Source organism: Microcaecilia unicolor, chromosome 1, assembly GCF_901765095.1.
Source record: "Microcaecilia unicolor chromosome 1, aMicUni1.1, whole genome shotgun sequence".
NCBI classification, from domain to species: domain Eukaryota; kingdom Metazoa; phylum Chordata; class Amphibia; order Gymnophiona; family Siphonopidae; genus Microcaecilia; species Microcaecilia unicolor.
In genome coordinates, this window is record NC_044031.1 from 536380452 (window position 1) to 536403955 (window position 23504).

The window sequence follows — 23504 nt, forward strand, 5'->3', positions numbered from 1 at the left end:
CATCCACAATTCCAGGAATAACATGTATAGAATGTTTGTACGTTTGGGAAGCTTGCCAGGTGCCCTTGGCCTGGATTGACCGCTGTCGTGGTCAGGATACTGGGCTCAATGGACCTTTGGTCTTTTCCCAGTGTGGCATTACTTACTTATGTACTTACATATGTGTGGACTGATGACCACGTTGCAGCCTTGCAAATCTCTTCAATGGAGGCCGACATTAAGTGGGCCACTGACGCAGCCATGGCTCTAACATTATGAGCTGTGACATGACCCTGTAGAGTCAGCCCAGCTTGGGCATAAGTGAAGGAAATGCAATCTGCTAGCCAGTTTGAGATAGTGCGTTTTCCGATGGCGACTCCCCTCTTGTTGGGATCGAAAGAGACAAACAACTGGGCGGACTGTCTGAAGGGCTGTGTCCACTCCACGTAAAAGGCCAATGCTCTCTTCAAGTCCAAGGTATGCAAACTGCTTTCGCCAGGGTGGGTATGAGGACGGGGAAAGAATGTTGGCAAGACAATTGACTGGTTCAGATGAAACTCGGACACCACCTTAGGCAGGAACTTAGTGTGCGTGCGGAGGACTACTCTATTATGATGGAACTTAATAAAAGGTGCATGCACCACCAAGGCCTGAAACTCACTGACCCTACGAGCTGAAGTAACAGCCACCAAGAAAATGACCTTCCAGGTCAAGTACTTCAGTTGGCAGGAATTCAGTGGCTCAAAAGGAGCTTTCATCAGTTGGGTGAGAATGACGTTGAGATCCCATGACACTGGTGGAGGTTTGACAGGGGGCTTTGACAAAAGCAAACCTCTCATGAAGCGAACAACTAAAGGCTGTCCAGAGATAGGCTTACCTTCTACATGGCGATGATAAGCACTAATCGCACTAAGGTGAACTCTTACGGAGTTGGTCTTGAGACCAGACTCTGACATGTGTAGAAGGTATTCAAGCAGGGTCTGTGTAGGACAAGAAAGAGGATCTAGGGTCTTGCTATCACACCAGATGGCAAACCTCCTCCATTTGAAAGAGTAACACCTCTTGGTGGAATCTTTTCTGGAAGCAAGCAAGACTCGAGAGACCCCCTCTGAAAGACCCAAGCAGGCGAATGCTCAGCATCCAGGCCATGAGAGCCAGGGACTGGAGGTTAGGATGTAGAAGCGACCCCTTGTTCTGGGTGATGAGGGTTGGAAAACATTCCAATCTCCTCAGTTCCTCGGAGGACGACTCCAGAAGAAGAGGGAACCAAATCTGACGCAGCCAGAAGGGAGATATCAGAATCATGGTTCCGCAGTCTTGCTTGAGTTTCAGTAAAGTCTTCCCTATTAGAGGTATGGTAGAATACGCATACAGAAGGCCTGTTCCCCAATGCAGGAGAATGGCATCTGACACTAGTCTGTCGTAGGCCTGAAGCATGGAACAGAACTGAGGGACTTGTGATTGATCTGAGTGGCAAAAAGATCCACCGAGGGGGTGCCCCACACTCAGAAGATCTTACGGACTATGCCCATGTTCAGTGACCATTTGTGAGGTTGCATTACCCTGCTCAGTCTATCAGCCAGACTGTTGTTTACACCTGCCAGATAAGTGGCTTGGAGAAACATGCCAAAACGGAGTGCACAAAGCCACATCTGGATGGCTTCCTGACACAGAGGGCGAGATCTGGTGCCCCTCTGCTTGTTGGTGTAATACATGGCAACCTGATTGTCTGTCTGAATCAATATGACTTAGTTGGACAGCCGGTCTCTGAAAGCCTTTAGAGCGTTACAGATCGCTCGCAATTCCAGGAGATTGATCTGAAGACCTTTTTCCTGAAAGGACCAAGCTCCTTGAGTGTGAAGTCCCATCTACATGAGCTCCCCACCCCAGGAGGGATGCATCCGTCGTCAGCACTTTTTGTAGCTGAGGAATTTGGAATGGACGTCCCAATATCAAATTGGATTGAGTCGTCCACCACTGCAAGGAATTTCGAAAGTCGGTGGACAGTTGGATCACATCCTCTAAACTCCCTGCAGCTTGATACCACTGGGAAGCTAGGGTCCATTGAGCTGATCTCATGTGTAGGCGTGCCATGGGAGTCATGTAAACTGTGGAGGTCATGTGCCCCAGAAGTCTCAACATCTGCCGAGCCGTGATCTGTTGATACGCTCGAACCAAGGACACTAGGAACAGGAGGTTGTCTGCCCTCGCCTTGGGGAGATAAGCTTGAGCTGTCTTTGTGTTCAACAGTGCTCCAATGAATTCCAATTTTTGAACTGGGGTGAGATGGGACTTGGAGTAATTGATTACGAACCCCAGTAGTTCTAGCACCTGAATAATCATTCGCATGGACTGTAGAGTGCCCGCCTTCAAGGTGCTCCTCATCAGCCAATCGTCAAGATAAGGGAACACATGCATTCCCAGTCTGCATAGCGACGCTGTGACTATAGCCAGGCACTCTGTGAACACCCTGGACGCATACGCCAGACCAAGGAGCAGTACACAGTACTGGAAGTGCTGTGTTCCTAGCCAAAATCGAAGATACCTCCTGTGAGCTGGAAGTATCGAGATGTGTGTGTAAGCATCCTTTAAGTCCTGAGAGCATAGCCAATCATTCTCTTGAATCATGGAAAGAAGGGTGCCCAGGGAAACCATCCTGAACTTTTCTCGAACCAGATATTTGTTCAGGCCCCTTAGGTCTAGGATGGGACACATCCCGCCCCCCCCCCCCCCCCCCCCCCATTTTCTTTTGCACAAGAAAGTACCTGGAATAGAATCCCAGCCCTTCTTCCCCTGGTGGAACGGGTTCGACCGCACTGGCCTTTAGAAGGGCGGGGAGTTCCTCATGGCTCCTCGGGGCCTGTGCTGGGAGCCGTAAGAATGAGCTCCTGGTGAGCAATTTGGAGGTTTGGATTCCAGATTGAGGATGTATCCTAACCGGACTATTTGAAGAACCCACCGGTCGGAGGTTATGAGAGGCCAGCTTTGGTGAAAAAACATCAACCTCCCCCCTACTGGCAAGTCGTCCGGTACAAACACTTTTACAGAGGCTATGCTGAACTGGAGCCAGTCAAAAGCCCGTCCCTTGCTTTTGCTGGGGAGCAGAGTGGGCCTTACATGCACGCTGTTGACGAGAACGAGCGCGCTGGGGCTGAGCCTGGGCAGACTGCCGAGAAGCAGGAGTGTACCTACGCCTAGAGTAGGAATAGGGAGCACTTCTCTTCCCTCCAAAAAACCTCCTAGATGAGGAGGCTATAGCAGAAGGCGCCCGGTGGGAGAGAGAATCCATAGCATCATTATGCTTCTTGATCTGATCAATGAGATCCTCCACTTTTTCTCCAAAAAGATTGTCCCCCCAGCAAGGAACATCCGCCATCCTCTGCTGGACAGAATGATCCAGGTCAGAGACACGCAGCCATGAGAGTCTGCACATCACTATACCTTGAGCAATGATTCCGGATGTCACGTCAAAAGTGTCAAAAGTACCCCTGGCCAGGAACTTGCGACACGTCTTCTGCTGCCTGACCACCTGGCGAAAAGGCTCGGCCAGCTCCGTAGGGAGTGTCTCAACCAAGCTGGACAGGTTTTTTTTGTTACATTTGTACCCCGTGCTTTCCCACTCATAGCAGGCTCAATGCGGCTTACATGGGGCAATGAAGGGTTAAGTGTCTTGCCCAGAGTCACAAGGAGCTGCCTGTGCCTGAAGTGGGAATTGAACTCAGTTCCTCAGTTCCCCAGGACCAAAGTCCACCACCCTAACCACTAGGCCACTCCTCCACTCGACGTATCGAGTCCCGCAAGTGTACGCTCGTGAAGAGCTGGTATGACTGGATCTTGGCAGCGAAAATAGCGGCCTGATACGTCTTTCTCCCAAAAGAGTCAAGAGTCCTAGCTTCTCTGCCTGGGGGTGCTGAAGCATAGTCTCTAATACTCCTAGCTCTCTTGAGAGCGGAATCCACCATCATGGAATTGTGGGGTAATTGGGACCTCATCAATCCAGGTTCACCGTGGATCCGGTATTAGGACTCCGCTCTCTTGGGAACTACAGGGCCAGACAGAGGGGCGGACCAGTTTCGCATAAGGACTCCCTTTAGTACCTTATGCAGAGGGACTATCACAGCCTCATTAAGTGGAGAAGAATAATCCAGGACCTCAAGCATCTCAGTCCTGGGCTTATCCTCAACATCCACAGGGAAGGGAATAGCTGTAGCCATTTCCCGGACAAAGGAGGAAAAAGACAGACTCTCGGGTGGAGATAGTCTTCCTTCCAGCGGAGGGGAAGGGTCAGAGGGAATCCCAAAGGACTCATCAGAAGAGAAGTACCTGGCATCTTCCTCTGATTCCCACGAGTGCTCCTGCTCAGTATCAGATACAACCTGTGTCAAGGTACTCCGACACTGGACCTGCCTCGACGCTGAGGAACGATGTCCTCTGAGGCGATGTCGAGAAGTTGACGCCTGATCCGACTGCTCCCTCCACCGACGTCGAAGGGGAGTCGACCTGGGTGGCAGCCGACGCCGCAGGCGGCACCGCAGGCAGAGACCTCACTACAGGAGAAGGGCGACCCCTCTGCAGCAGATGGCACAGAAGGCGCAATCTGAAGAGAAGCACCCCCGACACCAAAGCTGAGTGTCGCAGTAAGCCTTCCAGATGTTCTGGAAACAAGGCCCGGATACACTCATCAAGAGCCGCCATTGGAGAAGGTTGCGGGGCCGGTGGAACACGCAGTGTCAGAATCCATGGAGGCTCGGGAGCAGGTACCGGGCTGCCAAGAGACCGACGCATCGGCACCTCCTGTACCGAGGGGGAGCGGTCCTCTCGGTGTCGACTCTCTCGATGCCCCGGAGCTCCCGGTACCGTGCGTCGAAGGAGAACGATGACGGTGTTTCTTAGCCTTCGCTCGACATTGAGACTCCTCGGTACCGATGAGGACTTGGAATCCTCATGTCTCCTCGGGGCCGGGTCCAACGAAGGTTGGTCCTGGCGGACCTGCATAACAGGAGGCCTCGAGGCAGGTGGAGACCCACTCGATGCCTCACTGCTCCCAGCGCGAGTTGGTCTCTCAGCAGCCATTACCTCTCTCCTCGACGTCGATGCTCCTGTCGAAGTCAACGCCGCCAACCTCGGTACCAATGTCGAAGGACCAGACTGAGCCCCAAAAAGCTTCTCTTGCTGGGCCTCTTGAGACGCTTGGGTCCGTTTCTTCATACGAAGACACAGACTACAAGCGGCTGGGCTATGGTCGGGCCCAAGGCACTGGATATACCAGGCATGGGTATCTGTACCTGAGATGGTCCGGTTACACTGAGTACAACATTTGAAGCCGCTGGGTGTCTTCGATGACATGGAAAAACAACGGCTTCGGCGAAGTCAAACGACGTGATTGTGCCAAGAAAGAAAAAGCACAAAAAAGGGAAAAGGCCGGCCACGTCGAAAAAGAAAGGAAACTTTAAAGGTAAAAGTTAAAGGAGGCAAGCTCACGCTACCCGCGCAACGGAACTCTCTGGACTTTGTCTTTATTTTGCTTGCAAAATTTTTTGCCTATTCCTGGGCCACCACGGACGTCGACCCACATGTGAGAACAAGCTGCCTGCTTGTCCTCGGAGAACATGTCATTTCCTTTGGAGTGGGTGTTTAGAGATAATTGCTTAGGGGCCCTTTTACTAAAGCTTAGCGCATGCTAACAGAATTAGTGTGTTAAATGCTAAGACCATAGGTATAAAATAGGCTTCTTAGCATTTAGAGTGCACTAATTCTGTTAGCTAGCCTTTAATAAAAGGGCCCCTTAGTTACCTAAACAAATTCTTTTTAAAATTGTTCTCTGTACTCCCCATGCTACTTATTGAGGAGAGTTGCTCTTTATGCTAATTGCCTCATTGTTCAATATCAATATTGCTTAGCGTGGTACAGAATTGGTAGCTTTTTTTTTCCTGATTGTATATTCTTCGAGTATTTTTCTATTTAAATTCTTTTGAAAATTCAATAAACAATGGGAAAAAAAGAAGTGTTATACATATTCCCTCCACTCAGTCTATCTCATAAGAACATACGCGTTGTCATACTGGCACAGTCCGAAGGTCCATCAAGCCCAGTATCCTGTTTCCAACAGTGGCCAATCCAGGTCACAAGTACCTGGCAAGATCCCAGATCAGTAACACAGATTTTATGTTGCTTATCCTTGAAATAAGCACTGGATTTTCCCAAGTCCATCTTAATAATGGCTTATGGACTTTTCTGTTAGGAAAGTATACAAACCTTTTTTAAACCCTGCCAATCTACCTGCTTTTACCACATTCTCTGGCAACGAATTCGAGAGTTTAATTACACATTGAGTGAACAAATATTTTCTCTGGTTTGTTGTAAATTTACTACTTAGTAGATTCATTGCACCCCCCCCCCCCCCAACCTAGTATTTTTGGAAAAAGAGTAAACAAGAGATTCAAGCCTACCAGTTCCACTCCACTCAGTATTTTATAGACTTGCATCAGATCTCCCCTCAGCCATCTCTTCTCTAAGCTGAACAGACCTGGCCCTTTTAGCCTTTCCTCATATGGAAATTGTCCCATCCCTTTTATCATTTTTGTTGTCCTCCACCGTACTTTTTCTAATTCTGCTATATCTTTTTTGAGATGCAGTCACCAGAACTGCACACAGTATTCGAGGTTGAGTTGCACCATGAAGCGATACAAAGGCATTATGACATTCTTATTTTTGTTTTCCATTCCTCTCCTTATAGCTCCTAATATTCTATTTGCTTTCTTAGCCGCCACTGCACACTGAGCAGAGGGTTTCAACATATCGAGGACACCTGGATTCTTTTCCTGGGCAATGATCCCTAATCTGGAACCTTGCATCATTGTGTTCCTCTTTCTCACATGCATCACTTTGCACATGCTCATATTAAACATCTGCCATTTGGATGCCCAGTCTCATACAGCCCTCATGCAGTTTTTCACAATTCTCTTGTAATTAGCAACTTTGAATAACTTTGTGTCATCGGCAAATTTAATTATCTCACTAGTTATTCCCATCTCTAGCTCATTTAAAAATGTTATAAAGCAGCGGTCTCTAATCCATTGTTTCCTCCGTGGGTTGGGGGGGTTGTTTTTACCCATGGAACTCATGCAGGATTAGGCACATGGGGCCAGTTTTTTTTACGAAAGAGTTTATATTTTTTGCATCCCTTTCTGGGATCTATGAGCTCCTGCCTTCAAATATTTATGCTTGAGTGCAGACGAAGCACTTTCCCCGGATTGTATATATCGCGCCAAGATTTCCATGCAGAAATCGAAGCGTATTCCATAACAATGTGCATAACTTAATTAGTTAACAAGCTGATCAGCACTGATAACTAGATGTTAACAAGCAATTACCAGCTCTAACTGGCATTAGAATTTACGCGTACTACCCGCTAAGTGTATTCTGCAAAGCACTGCACATAAATTCTAAAGTGCGCTGCTGAAAAGGGGGCAAGGTAAGGGGCATGGAAAGGGTGAGTCGTGGGCATTCCAAAAAAACTATACAGAGTTATAGAATATACCTGCTCTGCGCCTATCTTAGGCGCCAGTAGTTACACCAAGTTTTCCTTGGCATAAATGTCCGCGCAGAGAGTTAAGCGCTGCTATGACCACTCAGCATATTCTATATACCACGCAGAAATGTAGGCTTATTCTATAAAGCCTAAATTACAGCATACTTTATAGAATGCACTTGTGTATTTCATTGTAGTGAAAAATTTTAGGCATGATAAATAGAATCTAGTCCTCTATCACAACTTGTATTGTGCAAGAGAAGTCCTACTTGGAAGATCTATGTGAGAACTACCAGTACACAGGGACTTATTACATGTTTGTATTGCTTTTTGTGTAAGCAGGTTAAACCTTACCATTTACATCAGGTTAACTGGGAAAGAGTTGGGGATTTCTCTCTCTCTCTCTAGATGATTGGACTGTTATGGAGAAAGCCTTGTTGAAGTCTTCCTTGGCAGTTTCAATAAAGGAAAATGCAATAACGGTCTTTTATTGTTGGTACCTTAAGCAAGCCTGATTACAACATATTTTCCCTGGTAGTTCTTCTAGTTGCTGGCAGGAATGTGCTGCCTTAGGAACTATGGGTCATATCTGGTGGACCTGCCCCAAGGCCAAAGCATACTGGAGAGAAATGTAGGCATGACTGCAGTGTTGGATTGGTCATCCAGTGCAATGGCATCCAGCGGTGTTCCTGTTGGATAAGACATCACCGAGACTTAAGTTTCATCAATCCTTGTTGGTCCACCAGGCTGCGCATGCTCCACGACTTAACTTGTCAAGCCACTGGAAGCAATGTGCAATACCATATTTGATACAGTGGATTAATAAGATGTGGTGCATTTGCAATATGGTGCATCTGTTAGCTGTGAAGCAGTGGACCCTCGCTAAGTGGGAGGGTATTTGGACCTCCTTTTTGACTGCTTCTACTCCATGAGGGACTGAAGGGGGGGTAGATGGGGGAGTTGCTTATTTGAAATATAAAACACAGAAGTTTGTACATTGGGTATCTTTCTTTTGGATTATCTTGATGTGTGGAGTTCTCTTATGTACCTTGCATTTGTTGATTATTGAAAATCCCAACGCTGAAAAAAAACAACAAACTTCTACAAATTTTTTATTTTAAATAGCGGTCCAAACACAGACCCTGGGGAACTCCACTACTTACTCTTCTCCATTACTGACCATTTAACCCTACTTTCTGTTTTCTATCTTTTAACCAGTTTTTAATCCACGATAGGACATTACCTCTTATCCCATGACTTTCTAATTTCCCCATGAGTCTTAGGTACAGCGAAGATACTTACCTGTAGCAGGTATTTTCCGAGGACAGCAAGCTTCTTATTCTCACAAGTGGGCTGACGCCAATCCGCATTGCCCAGGCCGGCAAATATGCCATAGGAGTGGAGGATTGGCCAAGTGGTTAGGGTGGTGGACTTTGGTCCTGGGGAACTGAGTTCGATTCCCGGCACAGGCAGCTCCTTGTGACTCTGGGCAAGTCACTTAACCCTCCATTGCCTGCCGCATAGAGCCTGCCATGAGTGGGAAAGCGCGGGGTACAAATGTAACAAAAATAAAAATAAATAAATAGAAAAAACTAGAGCTTTTTCCGCATGCGGAAGTCCTTTCCTGCCTGCCACATGAATGCAACTCCCTCAATTAAATACTAAAGCAAAAAACAGATAAAAATATTTAAGAAAACAAACAACTCCAAGAGAAGGTGGGAGGGATTGTGAGAACAAAAGCCTGCTGTCCTTGGAGAATACCTGCTACAGGTAAGTATCTTCGCTTTCTCCGAGGACAATCAGGCTTGCTTATTCTCACAAGTGGGGAATCCCTAGCATCCAAGCTCACCCAAAACAACAAACATTGGTCAATTGGGCCTCGCAACGGTGAGGACTTAACACAGATTAACCTGAACCTATATACAAACAAGATGAGAGTGCAACCTGGAACAGAATAAAACGGGCCTAGGAGGGTGGAGTTGGATGCTAGACCACAAACAGATTCTGCAAAACTGACTGCCCAAACCAACTGTCGCATCGGGTATCCTGCTCAAGGCAGTAGTGAGATGTGAATGTGTGGACTGAAGACCACATCGCAGCCTAGAAAATCTCTTCAACGGAGGGCTGACTTCAAGTGGGCCACCGATGCAGCCATGGCTCTGACATTATGAGCCATGACATGACCTTCCAAGGACAGCCCAAGCCTGGGCATAAGTGAAGGAAATGCAATCTGCCAGCCAACTGGATATGGTGCGTTTTGATCCCCCATCATGTTGGGATCAAAAGAAACAAGAAAGCTGGGCAGACTGTCTGTAGGGCTTCGTCCGCTCCATGTAAAAGGCCAATGCTCTCTTGCAATCCAAGGTGTGCAAACTGCTTTCACCAGGATGGGCATGAGGTTGGGGAAAAAATGTTGTCAAGACAATCGAGTGGTTCAGATAGAACTCCACCACCACCTTCGGCAGGAACTTAGGGTGCATGTGGAAAACTACTCTGTTGTGGTAAAACCTAGCATAAGGTGCATCCACTAAAACTTAGGTACCAAAACTTAGATTGTGAGCCCTCTAGGGACAGAGAAAGTACCTGCATATGTGTACAGCGCTGCGTACATCTAGTACCACTATAGAAATGATTAGTAGTAGTAGTAAGCTCACTGACCCTATGAACTGAAGTAACAGCCACCAAGAAAATGACCTTCCAGGTCAAGTACTTCAGATGGCAGGGATTCAGTAGCTCAAAAGAAGCTTTCATCAGCTGGGTGAGAACGAAGTTGAGATCCCGTGACACTGGTGGAGGTTAGACAGGGGGCTTCGACAAAAGCAAACCTCTTATAAAGCGAACTAAAGGCTGTCCAAAGATAAGCTTACCTTCTACACCTTGAGCATAAGCACTAATTGCACCAATGTCTTTGAGACATGGGAACACATGGACTCCCAGTATACGAAGTGATGCTGCAACTACCGCTATACACTTTGTAAAGACCCTGGGAGCTGACGCGAGGCCAAAAGGCAACACGCGGTACTGAAAGCGATGTGTTCCCAGCCAAAATCGAAGATACTTCTGGTGGGCTGGAAGTATCATGATGTGAGTATATGCATCCAAGTCCAGAGAGCATAGCCAATCGTTTTCTGGGAAGATGTTCAGTGTTCACTTTGGCGGTTCCTCTTCAACTTCCATCCCGCTTTCAGTTGGTGTCCCCCAGAGTTCTGTCCTTGGCCCCCTCCTTTTCTCCATCTATACCTCTTCTCTTGGTACCCTGATTTCATCCCATGGCTTTCAATACCATCTTTATGCGGATGACTCTCAGATCTACATCTCCACCCCTGAAATCTCAACCGTAATCCAGGACAAAATTTCATTCTGCTTGTCTGACATTGTTGCTTGGATGTCTCAACACCATCTGAAGCTAAACATGACTACAACTAAACTTCTCATTTTCCCCCCTAAACCCACCTCCCCTCTTCCCCCATTCTCTATTTCTGTTAATGGCTCTCACATCCTCCCTGTCTCCTCGGCTCGTAACCTTGGAGTCATCTTTGATTCCTCTCTCTCCTTCTCTGCGCATATTCAACAGATCGCCAAAACCTGTCGTTTCTTTATCTACAACATTAGCAAAATTCGCCCCTTCCTTTCTGAATACGCTACCAGAACCCTTATCCAAACCCTTGTCACCTCTCGCTTGGATTATTGCAATTTGCTTCTCACTGGTCTTCCGCTCAGCCATCTCTCTCCTCTCCAGTCGGTCCAAAATTCTGCAGCACGACCTATTTTCCGCCAAAATCGTTATACCCACACTAGCCCACTCCTCAAGTCACTTCACTGGCTCCCTGTCCGCTTCCGCATACAGTTCAAACTTCTCTTACTGACCTTTAAATGCATCCATTCTGCAGCCCCCCATTACCTCTCCACTCTCATCTCTCCCTACATTCCTCCCCGTGAACTCCGCTCACTGGACAAATCTCTCGCCGTCCCCCTTCTCCTCCACTGCTAACTCCAGACTTCGTTCCTTTTCCCTCGCGGCACCTTATGCCTGGAATAGACTTCCTGAGCCTCTACGTCTAGCTCCATCTGTACTGAAAACCCACCTTTTCACCACTGCTTTTGGCTCCTAGCCACTACTCAATTGCCCTCCCCTTGTTCCTTCTCACCCAGTACTTCCCTCGCCTTTGTCTTGTCTTTATGTATTTTTAGATTGTACGCTCTTCTGAGCAGGGACTGTCTCTCTGTGTCAGTTGTTCAGCGATAAAAATGCTAATAATAATAATAAGATGGGTACCCAGGGAAAACATCCTGAACTTTTCTCGGACTAGATATTTGTTCAGAACCCTTAAGTCTAGGATGGGACGCATCCCCCCTGTCTTTTTCAGCACAAGGCAGTACCTGGAATAGAATCCCTGGCCTTCTTCCCTTGGTGGAATGGGTTTGACTGCATGGGCCTTCAGGAGGGCAGAGAGTTCCTCTGCAAGCACCTGTTTGTGCTGAGAACGTAAGCTCTTGGTGGGCAATTTGGAAGCCTGGAAACCAAACTGAGGGAGTATACAAGCCAGACTACTTGAAGAACCCACCGGTCGGAGATTATGAGAGGTCATCTTTGGTGAAAAAAACTTTAACCTCCCCCCGACTAGCAAGTTGTCCGGGACAAACACTTGGACTGTGGCTATGCTCTGCTGGAGCCAGTCGAAAAAAACGTCCCTTGCTTTTGCTGGAGAGCAGCAGGGGCCTTAGGTGCATGCTCTTGATGTGAATGAGCACATTGGGGCTGAGCCTGAGCAGGCTGGTGGGCCATAGGAGTGTACCTATGCCTAGAGTAGTAGGAGGGAGCACTCCACGACTTACCGAAAAACCTCCTAGATGAGAAGACAGATGCAGAAGATGTGCGGCGGGAGAAAGAAGATAAGGTATCCGTTTGTTTCTTGATCTGGTCAGCAACCTCCTCAACCTTCTCTCCAAACAGGTTATCTCCCCAGCAAGAGGCATCCGCCAACCTCTGCTGAACAGAATGTTCCAGGTCAGAAACACGCAACCATGAGAGTCTGCGCATTGCTGTATCTTGGGCAGAGATCCTGGGTGCCACGTCAAAAGAGTCGTAAGTGCCCCTGGCCAAGAACTTGCGACACACCTTCTGCTGCTTGACCAACTGGCGAAAAGGCTCAGCCTGCTCCGTAGGGAGCGCATTGACCAAGTCCGAAAGCTGCCTCAATGAGTTCCGTATATGCTCGTGAAGAGCTGGTATGACTAGAGATGGGAGGTGAGCATAGCGGCCTGATACATCTTCCTCCCAAAAGAATCTATGGTTCTAGTTTCTCTGCCTGGGGGAGCCGAGACATAGTCCCTAGTACTCCTGGCTCTTTTGAGAGCAGAGTCCACCACCAGGGAATCATGAGGTAACTGGAACCTTACAAATCCAGGTTCACCGTGGATCTGATACTGGGTGTCAATCTTCTTGGGGACCACTGGGACAGAGGGGACACCCAGTTCTGTACGAGGACTGTCTCGAGTACCTCGGGGAGAGGAGCCGTCGCTGCCTCCTTAGGAAGGGAGGTATAGTACAGGACCTCCAGCATCTTGGCCTTGGGCTTATCCTCCACTTCTACAGGGAATGGAACGGCATATTTCCCTCACAAAGATATAAAAGAGAGGCTCTCAGGTGGAGACAGTCATCTCTCAGGTGGAGGGGAGGGCCCAGAAGGGATCCCATAGAACTTGTTGAAGGAAAAGTACCTTGGATCCTCTTCTGATTCCCATAAGCACTCTTCCTCAGTGTCAGATAAAACCTCCCTAAATGTAGACCGAGCTTGCCTTGATACCAAGGACCCATGTCCTCGAGAGCGGCATCGAGAAACCGGCTCCCATCTCACCTCTGGCGAAGCTTTCTCTACCGACATCGAGGGGGTACCAGCCTGGGTGGCAGTTGATACCGGGGCCGCAAGCAGTGCGGGCATCAGAGGCCACACCGCAGGCTGAGGGCCAGACAGGACTGCAGGCTGAGGGCCAGACGGGACCACAGCGGTAGTTATGGCAGGCGCATGCACCCCCGATACCAATGCACATCGCTGCATTAGGCCATCCAAAAGCTCAGGGAGCAAGGCCCAGACGTGCTCATCAAGGGCCGACATCTGGAAAGACTGTGGCATTGGTTGAAGCACAGGTTGCAGAATCACTGGGGCCGATGCGGGAGCAGGATCTTGGCTGCTTGGAGACACGTGCATCGGCACCTCCTAGGCGGAGGGAAAGTTGTCCTCCTGGCGCCGATGCTTCTTAGGTGCTGAATCCCTCGGCGCCCCGGAGTTCCCAGCACCATGGATCGAGGTAGACTGGTGACGGTGCTTCTTGGCCTTCACCCAATGCATGTCACCCAAGCTCATCGGTGCCAATGAGGATGATGTCCAATCCTCCCGTCGACTTAGGGTCGGGTCCAACGATGGACGGTACAGGGAGGCCTGCATAGCAGGAGGCCTTGAGACAGGTGGAGACCCACTCAACGCCTCACTGCTCCCAGTGTCATGGAGCAACTATGCCTACCGTGACTCCCGATGCTGGTGCGATGCTGACATCGAGGAACAGGACCTGGCTCCCAAAATCTTCTCACGTGGAGCCTCCCGGGAAACCTGGGTCCTCTTCTTCATATGAAGTCGGAGGACACAGTTGGCAGGGCTATGGTCGGACCAAAGGAACTGGAGAGACCAAGAATGGGTGTCCTTCCCTGAGATGGTCCAGTTGAACCGGGTACAACACTTGAAGCCACTGGGAGTCTTCGTGGAAATGGAAGAAAAACTTCACCCGGCCAAATCAAACAATGCAGTGGAACCTGAAAAAAAAAGGGGGAAAGGCACAAAAAGAAGAAACCCAACCGGGACAGACCTAAAACTGGCCCGCACCGAAAAAGAAAGAAAAACTCGGGTCAAACTACTAGGGTAGTAGAGGATTTTTTCTTTTTTAAAGAAAAACAAAGTGAGGCGAAAACAGGCTGAAGGCACTCAAAAACAAGATGAAATTGCTCTAAACTGGGTGTATGAGGAGACACCACAAAAAGCAACTGCTGCTCACACGGAAAAAGCATCTCTCATAGGCAATCAGTGACTCACCTGTTTGGGGAGGCTGTAGTGGCTGGGGCTAGGTGAGGTTATAGGGCGGGTCTAGGGTCAGGATATGGGACAGAGTGGAACAGATCAAGTTAAAATCTTTGAAGTAGAGGGGGCAGGCAACACCTATGTCAGCAATAAAAGGATAGTAGTGCACTTTTGAACACTGCGAAGAATGAGTCCTTCACTGTGTGGCTCTGGTACAGCTGTATTGGCTGTCTCTCCAGTACCTCAGTAATATGCACATTGAATATACTCCAAGAATTATGTACCAAAAAAATGAAAATAATGCACCAAAATAATACAACATATTAAACTGAATAATATCTGTAGTATTCTAGAAATATATACAAGTACTTTAACACAGATTTGTAATCCCTCCAGAGACAGGAAAATACCTACTGTGTCTTAACATAACTCTCGCTGAGCTACAATTAAAAAAAGCATGAACTAAATCCAAATCCAAAATCCAGTACCAGGCAGTCTGTGAAGCAATACAAAACCTTACAAAATCACTCAGGACCTATAAAGCAATTCTACCATCCCATAACACTAACTTCCAGGAGTCACACAATGTCCTTCCTAGAAAACAATAACAATGTAAACATTGTAAAGGGTAGAAGAATATCAATATGCCTACTGGAAAAATAAACAAGCTGAATTAGAACAGATCGATCTTGCACAGACCCTCGATGCTAACAGAATACACAGCCTTTTTCACACATGAACACAGGTAGACCCTCATCATGCATGGAATAAGTAACCACAAGCTAAAAATATAAATATGTAGACAAAAATTAAGCTGAACCCCAAGACGTCATACTCTGCATATAGTACAAAACCAAATAGAAACAGTGCCACGATCCTATCATGCAAAATATAGCGAACAGATGTAAACGTCAGAAACTGACATATTCCAACTGGAACATTAAAAATTAACAAAACGAAGAGCTGGGTCAAGATGGCGTCCGTATGAGGGAGCGCTGCACGTCGGCTCTCAAACGCTAGGCTCTACTCCAGTAGCGTATACTTTCTCTCACCTGATATTATGGTGAAGAGAAAGGGGAAAGTCGGGGCAAAAGCCGCCGCGAGCCCTGGCGGAAATCCGACGCTCCAGCAGCCGACCCTGGAAGCTTTTGGCCTTCATGCATCGGGAGTTCCGGTACCAGCTTTGGTTGGATCCCCAGGACAACAGGGGGATCTTAGCTTAGAGGCGGCGTCTTTAAGTCCGCCTCCTCAAGCTGCACCGCTGAGACCGAGCGGTGAGATAGGACCAATGGGAGAGCCTCAGGCAGGTCCTTTGGAGGTTAGCGGCGGCCCTGTTGGATCCTCAACCCCTGGTGGTACGCCATCTGGAGAGAGTGCGGGAGGTATTGATTCCTCGCCTCCCCCTGCCAGGAAACCCCGCTCGTTTTGCTCGGCGGGAGGAGTAGACTGGCAGCTGTTACCTTGGAGGCCCTTTGGGAGGTGATCCAGACCATAAATTCATCCCTACTACAATTAACTAATTCCTTTAATTCTGAGGTGAAGGAATTAAAAAATTTTCAGCAAATGATGGAATCGAAGGCTCATGAGCAGGAGAGAAAATGTGAGTCAAACTCTCAAGAGATAAAGACATTACAAACTGTTGTAACTAATATGGCAATAGATAAAGATTCAATTCAAAGGAAAGTGGAATTTTTTGATAATCAACTCAGGCGTAACAACCTGAGATTCCTAAATTTTCCGAAAACCCCTCTGATATCACCGATTGAGATGTTAAAAAAGTATTTTACTGAAGTGCTTGGCATTCCTAAAGAAGCCGTACCACCAATTATAAAGGTTTTTTATATCACAGGAGCTAATATAGCTCGAACAGAGGTTCCAGAACTGAATGTAACACAATTGTTAGAAACATCGTTTAAAACTATAACGGAGCGTACAACTCTCCTAGCTACCTTTGCATTCGAGACTGCTAGAAACTATGTCTTTAGACTTTACTTCAGAAATATTTCGACCCAGTTTCTCGGAGCAAAAATACAAATCTTCCCTGATTTGAGTAAAAATACCCAGAGGAGGAGGAGAGAATTTCTGGGTCTTAGGCCTCGGGTTCTCTCCTTAGGCGGTACCTTTAAATTGAAATTTGCCTGCAGGTGTTTAATTTCCTTAAATGCTGTATATTATGTATTTTTTGAACCAGATAAACTGCGTCAGATGGGAGCTGAAACCGCAAGCTGTGAACGGTCTCTGCCCTCATAGTGTTTTTTTTTCTTTTTTCTCTTTCTACTATAAAGTAAAAATTCCTTGTGTCTTGACCATATTATTGTGGACTAAGTAACAATATAATTTCTTTCTCCTTGATATAAAGGATAAACATTTTCTTATATATTTTCCTGATTTACCTACATTTATATTATGTAAATGTTTATTTTGAAAATAATAAATATTAAAAAAATTAAAATAATAATAGAAAATAAGGTGATACCTTCTTATTAGACATTACTTTTTATTTTTTTATTTGTACAATATATATAACTTTAGAAGCCAAAACTTGCATCAATACAGAGGAAAATACACAACCAAGAAATAATTAAACAAAAACTATGAAACATCTCTTCCTTAGACCACAAAATTAGAGGGGGAGTGAACAAAGATAAGGAGATCAATAATTAAACAATTCCAAAGAAAATGGCAATAACCTGATTACCCCACCATTACTCCCTAAATAGCCATTAACTAGATGTTACACCACTTCCACTGGAAAATTTCTTCAAATCAATGAAAGCTCTAAGTTGATCTGGAGTGAAAAAAAACAAACACATATTTTATACCCAGATAAATATTTGCATGGAAAAGATGCCCCTAGAGCACAAGTCTCCTCTCTAGGGCCAAAAACAACTTTCTCCTATCTTGCATGGTCTTTGTGACATCCACATAAATCCATATTTTTGACCGCAAAAAAGTACTTGAGAATTCCTAAAATGAAATATGGAAAACAAAAATGAGAATATTATAATGCCTTCGTATCGCTCCATGGTGCGACCGCACCTCCAATACTGTGTGCAATTCTGATCACCGCAACTCATAAGAGATATAGTGGAATTAGAAAAGGTACTGAGAAGGGCAACGAAAAAGATAAAGGGGATGGGACAACTTCCCTATGAAGAAAGGCTAAAGGGGCTACGGCTCTTCAGCTCGGAGAAAAGACAGCTGAGGGAGATAAGATAGAGGTCTATAAAATAATGAGTGAAGTGGAGCAGGTATATATGAATTGCTTGTTTACTCTTTCCAAAAATACTAGGACTAGGGGGCATGCAATGAAGCTACAAAGTAGGACTCCTAATCCACCCTGTTAAAAAGTTCAGGGGGTACAAAATACAACCTGTTCTGTATGCACTTGAGGGGAGAAATATGTCCTGTGAAGCACTATGATTTTTTCATCTGAGGATGAATAAGAAGTCATCAAGAATCTCAGGATTCAGTCTAGCTCTCCTGTCTTCCAGTCTCTCCTGCAATAGATGATGTCTTCGTAAAAGATGTGCTGGTAGCAGAATGTACAGGATCCCCCATGCAAATTTTACTAGCTGTGGCCAGCATGTTTGCTTGTATTTTCGAAAAAATAAAAACATTGTCGTCTGCATCAAACATAAATAACAGTCCAGTTCATTAACAGACTTCAAAGTAGAAAGTGACACGGGGGAAAAAAGTTTGTCCCCATCCCCGCCCCATCCCTGCAGGATCTGTCCCTGTCCCTGCGGGATCTGTCCCATCCCTAACCCACTGTCATTCTCTAAGGTAGGATTCTTATGTCCCACATGGCATAAACATTTACTACACTTGGAAATTATGGACAAGCAAATGCAGGTCAGAGAGTCCCCGGTTAAGATGGTATGCTTCAAAAATTCACCATTACTCCTACTGTTAAAAAATTTAAAAAGTTCATAATTGAGACACAGCTGTGATCTACTCCAGGTAATGCGACTGCTAAGAACAAAATGTAAATAGTAAAGTAGCACCTTATTGTTGGTTAAGTTTTACAGAATGCCTTGTAATAAATACCGCATTTATGTTTAAGTTCTGTACACCACAGGAGCATATTCAAAAGCATGGATTAATGAGACAAAGTCAACATGGATTTAGTGAAGTGAAATCTTGCCTCACCAATCTGCTACATTTCTTTGAAGGGGTGAACAAACATGTGGATAAAGGTGAGCCGGTTGATATTGTGTATCTGGATTTTCAGAAGGCGTTTGAAAAAGTACCTCATGAAAGACTCCAGAAGAAATTAGAGAGTCATGGGATAGGAGGTAGTGTTCTCTTGTGGATTAAAAACTGGTTAAAAGATAGAAAAAGAGAGTAGGGTTAAATGGTCAGTATTCTCAATGGAGAAGGGTAGTTAGTGGGGTTCCCCAGGGCTCTGTGCTGGGACGCTGCTTTTTAACATATTTATAAATGACCTAGAGATGGGAGTAACTAGTGAGGTAATTAAATTTGCTGATGACACAAAGTTATTCAAAGTCGTTAAATCACGGGAGGATTGTGAAAAATTACAAGAAGACCTTACGAGACTGGGAGACTGGGCGTCTAAATGGAAGATGATGCTTAATGTGAGCAAGTGCAAAGTGATGCATATGGGAAAGAGGAACCCAAATTATAGCTATGTCATGCAAGCTTCCACGTTAGGAGTCACAGACCAAGAAAGGGATCTAGGTGTCGTCGTTGATGATACGTTGAAACCTTCTGCTCAGTGTGCTGCTGCGGCTAAGAAAGAAAATAGAATGTTAGGTATTATTAGGAAAGGAATGGAAAACAAAAATGAGGATGCAATACCTTTGTATCGCTCCATGGTACGACCGCACCTCGAATATTGTGTTCAATTCTGGTCGCCGCATCTCAAAAAAGATATAGTGGAATTAGAAAAGGTGCAGACAAGGGCAACGAAAATGGTAAAGGGGGTGGGACGACTTTCCTATGAGGAAAGGCTAAAGCGGCTAGGGCTCTTCAGCTTGGAGATGGCGGCTGAGAGGAGATATGATGGAGGTCTATAAATTAATGAGTGGAGTTGAACGGGTAGATGTGAAGCGTCTGTTTACACTTTCCAAAAATACTAGGACTAGGGGGCATACGATGAAGCTACAATGTAGTAAATTTAAAACAAATCAGAGAAAATTTTTCTTCACTCAACGTGTAATTAAACTCTGGAATTCGTTGCCAGAGAATGTGGTACAGGCAGTTAGCTTAGCGGAGTTTAATAAAGGTTTGGATGGCTTCCTAAAGGAAAAGTCCATAGACCACTATTAAATGGACTTGGGGAAAATCCACTATTTCTGGGATAAGCAGTATAAAATGTTTTGTACTTTTTTGGAATCTTGCCAGGTATTTGTGACCTGGATTGGCCACTGTTGGAAACAGGATGCTGGGCTTGATGGACCTTTGGTCTTTCCCAGTATGGCAATACTTATGTACTTATGATGAGAAAAAGTTGGACAGTTTATATATACACCCAGCTGGTTTTAAACATAGTTCTGTGCACCCACAGGGGTCCACTCAAAAAGTGGGGGGGAACCAATCTGGAGATGGAGATGCAGGGAAAACAAAGTGGGGGGGGGGGGGGGAACACAAGAGGAGCTCAAACAGAAGGGACAGTCAGATTAAGAGGGATAGCAATTATAAAAAATGTTGCTTTCACCTACTCACAGATAAGGTGAGTATGTGGTGAGAGGGAGGCCCTGCAGGACAAGAGAAGAGATCTCAGGAGAGAAACTTCACACACTTCACTCCTAACCTCTTCAGCACCATTGCTCACCCTTCCCCCATGTATGAAATGGGCTGCAATGGAATATGTGTTATTAAAAGTATTCAGATTGTTTGCAAAGTTGTCACAGAACGGTAGAAAGGCACATAACTGAGCCACTTAAGAAAAAAAACATTGTACATGTAGGGAATAAAGCCACTAAGGCTGCTGATGCAGTGAGGACAGCTGTGTTGGTAGACAGCACCCTACCGATCTCTGATGGGAATAGAGGGGGGGAGAAGACGTTCCGCAGGCTAGAAGAGGGATCCCCGGGCAATAGCAAGAGTTCTGATGGAAGTGGAGATAGCTGACTACACATATCGTAGCACAGCCTATCTCACAAAACATAGAGATAGACCCTGGTGGGGGGGAGGGCAACTAACAAAAGTAGGCAGAATGTTAGGCTGATTTGGTCTGTAAAAACAAAGCTGTAGCCAGTTAAATCCCAAAGTTGGTTGTCGAATAGTTAATTCATAAGTATGCAGGACATGTGAATGAAAACAGAGGATCAGAGTAAGCAAAAGAGACATATCAGGTAACTATACTAATACATAAATATATTGATCTGCTTTCTCCTAATAGAATACAGGAACTCCCCCCCTCCACACACACACACACAGAAAGCTACCGTGGGCTGCAGTGCACAGTTAACAGTTTACCTGTTCATTAATGGCCTCTGTACGTAGAAAGGGTTTCTGCACTGAAGTTAATTCCTGCAATAGACATCAGCCCACAGCATATTAATTCACTGATGCAATTCAGAGCTGTGCACCAATGTTTACTGCAGGGGCATAACGCATGAAACCTACCTCCAAGTCTGAGGCAGCATACAGAGCCCCTGCAATCTGCATTAGTCTCAATCTCCTGCTGGTGCGGCCTGACCAGACTCCCCCCTGCTAAATACATTCCCTGGTGTGTAGTGGCACCCTCCACTTTCCTCACCTCTCCCTTCCACCAACTAAAACTCCATATCCATGTTATCTAGCAGCACACCCTTCCTCTCATCCCCCTCCCAAAACTTACTTAAAATAAACACATCCCAGTGCAGTACCCCACCACCCCCTCACCTGGCACCCCCGATGCCCACTTCCTCACCTTGAAGCATATCTGGGAGAAGCAGGATGCACCACACGAGGTCAGGTGATCCCATTTTCTAAGATGATGGTGCCAGATGGAGGAGCAAGAGGGCATCACTCCTGCCCCTTCAAGGTACCAGGAAGGAAATCAGGGGTCATGTGGGAAGGGGTCTGGTGGTGAGTGGATGCACTAGACATCAGGGACATTTTTATTTTAAGTCAGGGGAAAGGGGAGGTTGGGTTCAGTCGGGGGGGGGGAGGTAGAGGAGTAGCAATGCAGGAACTATACTGGCAGTTTGCATTTTTTCCCCTGAAATGTTACCCTACCTGTCAGTACCTGAGCCAACTACAGCTCACCCACCAACAGGCTCATTTTTCAATAAGGTGTGGATTTCTGCCACGATTTCAATGCAGCAGTAATTTTCACGGTCATTGAATACTGCAAGCAATTATCTGCTGGAAGCTCATAGTTGAAGCCATACGGTCAGAGGCTCTACCACATAGCTTTCTGCTTCGATCTCAAAATGTGAAAGACCAAATGCAGACATCAGCATGCCCTTTCCAGTCAATATTTCACCAAACAGCATTTACCTAGGGTGGCACAATTTTCGGGGGGGGGGGGGGGAGGAATGCATCAGCGCACCAATCAGCATCTCTAAACTAAACTCAGCTTGAAGTGGGTGTGCCAAGAACATGACAAACCTTAAGCATGCATAAATGGGCAAGGACCCATGCCAGCTGTGCCGAGACTTGGTTAGAGGTGCCGACTACTGTAGCACCCACCAAACTGTGCCTCCTTGGAAGGAGTGGGGAAAGGGAGAGGCTGGGCACTTGATTAGAAAGGAGTAGGGTGGGATAATGGAGGAAGTGCTTTGAGCGACCTTGAGGGAGGGAGGAAGGGTAGTGCACAGCTGAAGGCTCGCCCCTAGGCGTCCGCTACCCTTGGGCCAGCTTTGCCCCTTGGCAGTCTACTACTACAGATCAATCCATTTATTCTTCTAGGCTGCCCAAAACAAACTTTCACCATTATTCCAAGTTCTTAAACCTCGAGATAACCTATGTACATGTTACCTGCCAGAGGAGAGAGTGAATGGGGGGAACTGAGGCAACTACAGCTTCTCAACATCAGCCTATAAAAGTCAGCACTTTCTACAATGTGAAGCTGTTTTTAAGCTCAAGAAAAGAGAAAGCAAAGCTATTCTAAGCATCCCCGGCCCTTCAACCACAACTTACCACCATTAGAACGGCCCACTACTTTGCGTCGCCGGACGCACAGCCAGAAACAGAAACACCCCAAGTTACGTCACAACGCGGGGGAGGGAGCGAGTCGAGATTGGAGCCCTGGGCGCGAGGCGGCTTTCGTGCGCGTCAGCCGCGTGTTCCAGCAGCCAAATGCCACCAGGTGTGTCTGTGGGTACAGTTCAACGGCTGAAGCGCGCGGAGTGGACTTTCACAATGGGATTGGAAGAGGAGAACCTGCGCTTCAACAGCGATAGAAAAATGAATTATTCTAGCTGTAAAATAATGTCGGCTAGGGAGTAGCCGTAAGCAAACTTTTGTGCCCATTTTATAAGGTAACATGCTGGAGGGCCGGAGTGAGGAAGAATCCTAACCTGAGCCGTGGCTATGTGTCATGCTTTTGATTTGGGACAGATCTATATAGACAGCTTGGTGTCTTTCAAAATAGTCACACTTATCACGCTGTACAATTTGTGACTATTGTGTTTTATTCAAACTCCAGAAAACATTTGCACTACCTTGTCAGGACATTTTATTTTAAGCATTGCGAAACTGCCGTCCCGAAACTTTATATTTCTTAAGCTGTTTGTTTTCAATATTTCACAAAAAAAATGTGCCTTGGTAACTGTAACTGAAGATATAAAACAATACAAATGAAGGGGATGTAATGTAAAGATGGTAACTGGGTAAAAAGGGCTTTCCAAGCTTATCATGGCAAACAATATTAAGCTCCCTATTGGTAAAAGTATTATAGTGGTTTCCAAACCTGGTCCTGGAGGCATGGGCACCCCAGCCAGTCAGGTTTTCAGGATACCCACAATGAA

At 46.3% G+C, this 23504-nt stretch overlaps 1 protein-coding gene across 1 annotated transcript in view; it reads right to left on the reverse strand.

Moving 5' to 3' along the window:
• The window catches only part of C1H8orf88 (chromosome 1 C8orf88 homolog), a 222499-nt gene extending 199743 nt beyond the window's left edge, over window positions 1-22756 (reverse strand). Inside the window, exon 1 of the mRNA XM_030190185.1 lies at window positions 22675-22756. Within this exon, the coding sequence (XP_030046045.1) occupies window positions 22675-22680 (6 nt within the window). The 5' untranslated portion in view covers window positions 22681-22756. The remainder of the gene's footprint in view (window positions 1-22674) is intronic.
• Between the last annotated feature and the right edge of the window lie 748 nt (window positions 22757-23504).